Source organism: Meles meles, chromosome 18 (assembly GCF_922984935.1).
Source record: "Meles meles chromosome 18, mMelMel3.1 paternal haplotype, whole genome shotgun sequence".
NCBI classification, from domain to species: Eukaryota; Metazoa; Chordata; class Mammalia; order Carnivora; family Mustelidae; genus Meles; species Meles meles.
In genome coordinates this window covers 63,212,109-63,219,691 of record NC_060083.1, presented here as the reverse complement: position 1 = coordinate 63,219,691, position 7,583 = coordinate 63,212,109, and the positions used below count along the sequence as shown (strand labels likewise).

Genomic DNA, 7,583 nt, shown 5'->3' with positions numbered 1-7,583 from the left:
AAAGTCAGGTGCGCGGAAGACAGAGGGAGGGCCTGGGGGGCGGGTGTGGCGGGGAGATTCACCAGGCTGCCCTGTGGCCTTCTGTCCCGGTGCAGAAGGACCGACAGCCTCAGAGCCTCTGATGGGCCCCTCTACCTTCACATCACCGGACTACTTTTTCAGGGAAACTGAGGCATGGGGAGGCCCCCAGCTGGCACAGGACTGAGCCTGGCCCAGAACCCAGGTCCTGACTCAACCCCCCTGCTCTTCCAGGACCCTCTGTGGTTCCTGCTACACCAGGGTGGGGAGAGAAAACTCCCCCAGGGCCTGTCTTTGAAAAGCCTGGAACCCTCGTCTGCGGAAACAGGGGTAGTGCGGGACTCCTGGCCTGGTGGTCTCTGTACCCCCAAGTCCCCACACTGCGAGCCTGCTTCCCCACCTCTAGCACGGCATACATTTGGGGTACCTCCGCAGATGGTAAGAAGTGGATGGTGCATGGAGGCCTGGCCCAGGGCTTCCCGGCGCAGGATGGAGTGGCGGTCATGAGACACGGGCACCAGGTCCCACACATCACCAGCCACCACACAGCTTCCCTTCCAGCTGTGCCTCAGTGTGCCCAGCGCTGGCAGGGGAGCAAGCCCCACTGGGTGCTAGTCCAGACACTGAAGTATGTGGCTCTGACCTTGCCCTTTGACTTGGAACTCAGAGGTAAGCAGGCCAAGCCAGCAGGAACCCGGCCTTGCCTACCAGGGCAGCCCTCGGGACCAAGGCGGCTCAAGCCTGTCCCCCTCGCCTCTCCGCAGGCTTCGGGCGGCGGAAGCATCATTGTGTATGTGATCTGTCCACAGCCCTGGGAGAATAAGACAGAGACCCAAGATAGTGAAACTGGTTTTCCTTGGGTTTTCTAAAGTGAAGTTTTTATTGAGACAATTCTAGATTTACAGAAAAGTGGCGCAGACTGAGCTTTGGTGCACGTTCCGCACTGCTTCCCTCGTGTAACTCCGTTCCCTCCGACTTATCCGGCACGGCTCATCTGTCACTGAGACCAACTCTGGCACAGGGTATTAAACTCCACACTTTCCCCGGGCTTCCCTGGTTCCTCTGTTCCGGGATCCAACCCAGGATCCCACACTGTGTTTGGGTGGAGAAGGACAGGCATCCTGGGCGGGTGGAACAGCAGCGGCGGAGGCTAGGCGCGGTGGCCCACGACCTAGCCTGTCTGCCTGACTAGTTGGGAGGTGGCTGGAGGTGGGAGGCAAGGCGTGGAGGGGGGGAGAGAGGGAGAGTGGGTGTGTGGGGGGTGGCAGCCTTGCTCCCAGGTGCAGAGATCCTCCTGGGGAGCAGGGAGAGGACAGGCTGGTGTGGGGTTGCCAGACAGCACTAAGGCCCGGAGTGCTAAGTCCCACCACAGTTACTGACAAGGTGACGCCACCTCCCTGCCCCGCTACTTTCTCAGCCATCGCACGCGTGGGAGAGCAAATGAGAGGCAGCAAAGTCACAAATCCCCCAAAGCCAGCAATGAGCTAGAAAAAAATCACGTTTCTCTGAGGCTCAAGTTTCTGTCCCCAAGACGGAAAGGACGCTCCCGCTCCTGGGCAGGACGGCAAGTGCAGACTCTCTCCCTCCTGCCCAGAGCTTCCCCGCTCGCCAGAGCCAGGGACTGCCGCGGCCTCGCCGTCCCCTCCCCAGGAACGCCGGCGGGGTGGGGGTGGCCCTGAGCTTCCCAGAGCACAGCCCCGAGGTGACCTTGGGCGAGGCCTCGTACTGCCCAGTTGCAAAACAGAAAAATCACAGCGCAGAAGCGGTGCTCCCCCTCCCCCTGCGCCCGGCCCGCGGGCCCAGTTCTACCTGGAGCCGGGCCCCACCGCGTCCACGCGTCCCAGGCTTCCGGTGCTGCTTCCCAGAAGGGCGGTCACTCCCCTGGGCCCCGGCCGGGCCTCGAGCCCCGCATCGCCCCCGCCCCCGGCGGCCACCGGACTCGCAGCCCCACCCCCCACTGTCGCGGCCGGGCCTGCCGCTGAGCCGCGGGGTCGCGGGCAGCCGGGGGTGGGGGCGGGGGACGGCGACGCCCCCTCGGCTCCAGCCCCTGCCGCCCGCCACCGCCCCTTTGTCCCGCCGGCCAATCGGCGGCCTCCTTGACTAAATAAGGCGAGGAGCGCGCCCGGCGCCCCCCGTCCGTTACTTCCACCCCCGCCCGGCCGGTGACTCAGGGCCGGCGGCGGGCGGGGACGGGGCTGCCCGGGCCGCGGCTTCCCGGGCGGCGGGCGGGGCTCCCGCGGCGCCCAAATCGCCAAATATGGCCGCACCGCGCCGCGCGCGCCGCCGCCCCCCGCCGCACACCTGCGGCCGCACCTTGCCGTCCCCCCGCCGGTGACACACCGCGGAAGAGGAAGTCGCGCCCGCCCCTCCCCCGCCCGGCGCCGCGGGTCGCGGGGGGAGTTCGGGGCTCCCGGGCCGCCCCACTAACCTCCGCGACCCCGGGGCCGAGCGCCCGGCAGACTGCAAGGTGCGCCGGGAGGAAGGGGGTGGGGACGGAGGTCTGCGGGGGTCTGCTCCCTCCCCCTCTGCCCCCAGAAGTGGCCGCCCCTCCAAGCCACCAGACAAAGGAGGGCCGGGCGGCCGGAGCCGAGGCCCGAGTGGAGTCGCGGAGCTGGCGGACCCAGGACATGGAGACCTTAGGACTTCCCACCTTCCCTATGTCCTGTGTGTGACATTTTGGGGCCCCCAAGTGGGAGTCATCCTCGCATCACAGACACCCCCACCTGGCGGCTGAGCAGGCCATGATGGTGCCCACGGGCGCGAGCGGCCCGAGCATGGATGGGTTTGACCGAGGCCCAGCCCGGGCTTCTCCCATAGTGTGGCACACACCCGACCGACTGCAGCCTTGTCCGCGCCTGGAACTCTGGGGAGTCGGGGACCCAGCTAGGCCTGGGGACATGGGTGGCCACAGACAAGGCCTTGTCGTCTGGGGCACTGTGGTCCTCAGGTGAGCCGGGAAGCGGCTTCACCTTCTGGGCCCAGCGTCCCCCTCCATAGACAGGGCCACTGGCTCACCCTGCAAGGCTCTAGGGGAGGCCGGCCCTGCCATAACCTGCCTGGGTCAAGCTGAGACCCCCTTGCGTGAGTCCCTTGCCTCACTGGGCCTGGCCCGACCACCACCCTTCTTCGTGGGTGCTCTTCCCCACGCCCCCTCTAACGTCTAATTCTGAGCACTTCCCAAAGGCTCCAATCATCCCAAAGAAGTCACAGTCTTCGCTGCCCTCCGGGCGTAACCAAAACATTGGCGCCAGCAGGTGCAGCGAGGACCCTGCCTGCGCGGACAGTCTTCCAGCTCAGGCTCCTGGGGAACAGGGCACGCCCTGCACCCGGGAGGACACACAGCAGGGCCCAGGCGGCCTGTTGGCAACCCAGGGTCGGGGAGCAGTGGGGCGGCCTGTGGGTAGGGGTCCTCAAACCTACTGCCGCCCTGGCTCTCTCTGGCCTGGGAAATGCGGAGAGGAGGGTGCCCACGAGCTCCAGGGGAGAAGCTTAGAACAAAGCAAAGGCCCTCCGCAGTGGGAGGGGGGTGGCCCCAAACCCCGACCGGAGCCCGCGCCCGGGGACGTTCAGGCCTGCGGCTGGAGAGGCAGGAAGCGTTGGCCGCGTCTGCAGTGCAGCCTCCGTCTCCGCACCGCCAGGGACCCCAGGCAGGGCGCCCCCTCCTCCAGCGGAGGGACCTGCGCCGGGCGGGGTGGGACAGGCGGCTTCTAGCCTCGTCCCGGAGATCACAACTCCTTGGGGGCTCCCCCGGGCCGCGGGACCCAGAGCGACGCAACGGCGACCGGCAAGGTCCCCCCGCCCGCCCCTCCCCCAGCCCAGGGTCGGCCTTCGCAGCCCACCCTCTCGGCAGAGCCTCGGGGTGCATCTCGCAGGGGGCGCGCGGGGGCAAAGCCCCCCACCCGTGGGGCCGGGCCGCGGGGACACACCCGGCTTGGGGCGCGGCCGAGCCCTGGGCCAGGCAGTTTCGGGGTGCAGCCGGGCCCTCCCCCACAGCCCAGCAGTCCCGGGGCGGGGCCGGCCCGTCCGACCCGCAGCCCGGCCCGCGAATCCCGGGGGGCTCCGGCCCGCCCCGCCCGCGCGCGAGTACGCGCGGGGTCTCGCGCGCGGGGTCCGGAGCGCGCGGGGGCGGCGCGGGCGGGGCCGTTGGGGGCGGTGCGGGCGGGGGGCGGGGCCGGGCGCGGGGGCCCCACGTGTCCCGGCCGGGCGAGCCAATGGGCGCCCGGCGTTCGGAAAGATCGCCATATATGGACATGTTCTGGGGCCGCGCGCGCCGCCGGCTCGCGCGCGCGTCCCGCTTCGCTTAAATAGCGGCGGGGGAGGCCACGCTCGGTCTCACTCGCCGCCGCCGGCCCGTGCTTCGCGTCCTTCTTCCGCTCGTTCTTCGCCTCCACCGCCGCCACCTCCGCCGGTAAGAGGCCGGTCTGCGCGCCCTGGGCCCTGGTCCCCGCACCGGGTGCGGGTGTCCGCACCACGCCTCCTGCCCCAGGGACCCGGCCGTACGGCCCCGGGGTGGCGGGCCCCGGCCTGCGCGGGGCGGACAGCCGGTGCACGGCCGGCGCCGGGCGGGGGGACTGGGCGGGGGGGGGGGCGGGGCGGGGCTGGCCGCAGTGCGGAGAGGTCCCGTCGCGCCGCAGGCCGCGGCCCGGTGCCGGGCGGTTACTCCCCGCGGGGCTCGGGGGGGGGGGGGGGGCGGCGGGGGCGGCGGACCCTCGGTGCCGGGCTCGTCTGACCGCACGGGTGTCCAAGCAGACCACAATGGAAGAGGAGATCGCCGCCCTCGTCATCGACAATGGCTCCGGCATGTGCAAGGCGGGCTTTGCTGGGGACGACGCCCCCCGGGCCGTGTTCCCGTCCATCGTGGGGCGACCCCGACACCAGGGCGTGATGGTGGGCATGGGCCAGAAGGACTCCTACGTGGGCGACGAGGCCCAGAGCAAGAGGGGCATCCTGACCCTGAAGTACCCCATCGAGCACGGTATCGTCACCAACTGGGACGACATGGAGAAGATCTGGCACCACACCTTCTACAATGAGCTGCGCGTGGCCCCCGAGGAGCACCCCGTGCTGCTGACCGAGGCCCCCCTGAACCCCAAGGCCAACCGTGAGAAGATGACCCAGGTAGGCGCTGCCCCATGCGACCACCGCCATCTGTTTTCATTAAGCCATGTTCTGCTCAGCTTTATTTTCTGAAATTCAAGTATTTCTTTCGGTATTTCCAGGGTTCTGTTCCTCTCCTGGCATTTCCTCCCTGAAGTCTCAAGGTTTCTTATTTGTGTTTCTGCCTGCAACCTTTTCTTTTTTCTACACATCACATTTGTGGCATGCCAGCATGCGGCGTGTGAGCATGGGGGTGGCTCGGCTCGGCTCCCCTGCCGGTGACTAAGGAGCCCGTTGCCTTCTCTCCAGATCATGTTCGAGACCTTCAACACCCCAGCCATGTACGTGGCCATCCAGGCTGTGCTGTCCCTGTACGCCTCTGGCCGCACCACTGGTATTGTCATGGACTCTGGGGACGGGGTCACCCACACTGTGCCCATCTACGAGGGGTACGCCCTGCCCCACGCCATCCTGCGTCTGGACCTGGCTGGCCGGGACCTGACGGACTACCTCATGAAGATTCTTACCGAGCGCGGCTACAGCTTCACCACCACCGCTGAGCGGGAAATCGTGCGCGACATCAAGGAGAAGCTGTGCTACGTGGCCCTGGACTTCGAGCAGGAGATGGCCACGGCCGCGTCTTCCTCCTCCCTGGAGAAGAGCTACGAGCTGCCCGACGGGCAGGTCATCACTATCGGCAACGAGCGGTTCCGCTGCCCGGAAGCGCTCTTCCAGCCTTCCTTCCTGGGTAGGTGTGGGGCGGTGGGGCAGCAGGGCGCCCCCCCTGAGGCTGGGGAGGGCCGCGGGGCTTGTGGGCGTGTGCCCTCTAACGGAGAGCTTTGTCTCAGGCATGGAGTCCTGCGGCATCCACGAGACCACCTTCAACTCCATCATGAAGTGTGATGTCGACATCCGGAAGGATCTCTACGCCAACACGGTGCTGTCCGGAGGGACCACCATGTACCCCGGCATCGCTGACCGGATGCAGAAGGAGATCACCGCGCTGGCGCCCAGCACGATGAAGATCAAGGTGAGTCCAGCGCGGCTGCGGGCTGGGGCTCCAAGGCCTTGCTGGGAAGACGGCGGCCTGGACTAAAAGCCGCGTTCTTTGTTTCACAGATCATCGCTCCTCCCGAGCGCAAGTACTCCGTGTGGATCGGGGGCTCCATCCTGGCCTCGCTGTCGACCTTCCAGCAGATGTGGATCAGCAAGCAGGAGTACGACGAGTCGGGCCCCTCCATCGTCCACCGCAAATGCTTCTAAACGGACTGCGGGCAGTTGCGTGGCACCTGCTGCGTGAGCGAACCCGGAGTAGCAGTTGGCCGGGCAGATGTGTACGCCTCCTGCCGGCCTCGTGAAACTGGAATCAGCCTTTGAAACGAAATTTGTCCTTGAAGCTTGTATCTGATATCAGCACTGGATGTAGAACTTGTTGCTGATCTTGACCTTGTATCCAAGTTAACTGTTCCCTTGGTATATGTTCAATACCCTGTACATATCTTTGGTTTAAACCCTTAGCACATGAGGCTCGGTCAGTTCGTGGCTGAGGCCGAGAACACGTTTATGGAAGAGAATCCATTGATGGCAGAACCCGCGAGGCCGTGAGGTTCTTGATCTGTGCAGGGTATCAACGTGTAAGAGCTGTGCCTATTCCAGGATTTCTCTCGAGGCTGGCAAGAGTCCCGAACGAGTTGTCATTTCTGTCTTGCCGGTCTAACAGGGTCGGGAAGGTCCGAGCCGTAGGACCCACTTTGCTTTCTTACCCGATGTTTTCCTGCCAGAACACCGTGGGTTAATTGCCTTGAGTTGGAAAACGGTTTGCATTTACAACTGTAAATTTATTCATGCTTTTAATTTATGTAAGGTTTTTGTACACAATTCTCGATTCTTTCAGAGATGACAAATTTTTGGTTTTCTACTGTCACGTGAGAACATTAGGCCCCAGCAACGCGTCATTGTGAGGAAAATAAAGTGCTGCAGTGAAGTCCGGTGGCCTCTGTTGGGGGGGGGCAGAGGGTGTCGGGGGGTACAGCTCCCTGCCTGGGGCTGGGCAACAGCGTGGGTCCTTCGGGAGCAACCGTGTGACCGATTTAAGAACCCGGGCTAGTGAGCAGCGTGGCATGGTTTGGGAAGTGGGAGCCCCTGTCCCATGGGGGCGGGTTTGCGTCCAGGGGCCCCAGTGGAGCTGAGACCCAAAGCAGGACTTCTCCAGATGAGGATTTGGAGAAATGAGCTGACTTGGGTCCTACGAAGGCTACGATGCCAAGAAGCAGTTGGGGCCCTATGGGGCTGGGTTCCCCCCGCATGTGGGGGTTGTGCGACTGGGGTTTCTTTTCTTCCACAAGCACAGTGCCTGAAACCACTGGGTCACTGAAGCAAGGGACTGGTCCCAGTGGTGTGAACGTGACCAACTTGACCTTCCAAGACCCTTGTTTGTGCTCCTGGACTCAGTCGAAGCTTTGGGGTTT

At 65.3% G+C, this 7,583-nt stretch overlaps 2 protein-coding genes across 2 annotated transcripts; one reads left to right on the top strand and one right to left on the bottom strand.

Annotated features, from left to right (window-relative positions):
• Positions 1-879: 879 nt before the first annotated feature.
• On the bottom strand, positions 880-4,270 carry LOC123930084 (translation initiation factor IF-2-like). The gene is made up of 4 exons (XM_045986292.1): positions 3,858-4,270; positions 2,742-2,907; positions 1,828-2,441; positions 880-1,139 (listed from the first exon to the last, which is right to left on the bottom strand). The coding sequence occupies exons 1-4, from the start codon at positions 4,268-4,270 to the stop codon at positions 1,016-1,018; spliced, it is 1,317 nt and encodes a 438-aa protein (XP_045842248.1). The 3' UTR covers positions 880-1,015.
• Positions 4,266-7,099, top strand: ACTG1 (actin gamma 1). Its single transcript, XM_045984447.1, has 5 exons — positions 4,266-4,426; positions 4,768-5,136; positions 5,425-5,863; positions 5,964-6,145; positions 6,235-7,099. Exons 2-5 carry the CDS (start codon positions 4,774-4,776, stop codon positions 6,376-6,378), a joined length of 1,128 nt encoding a protein of 375 aa, XP_045840403.1. The 5' UTR covers positions 4,266-4,426; positions 4,768-4,773; the 3' UTR covers positions 6,379-7,099.
• The last annotated feature ends 484 nt before the right edge of the window (positions 7,100-7,583 follow it).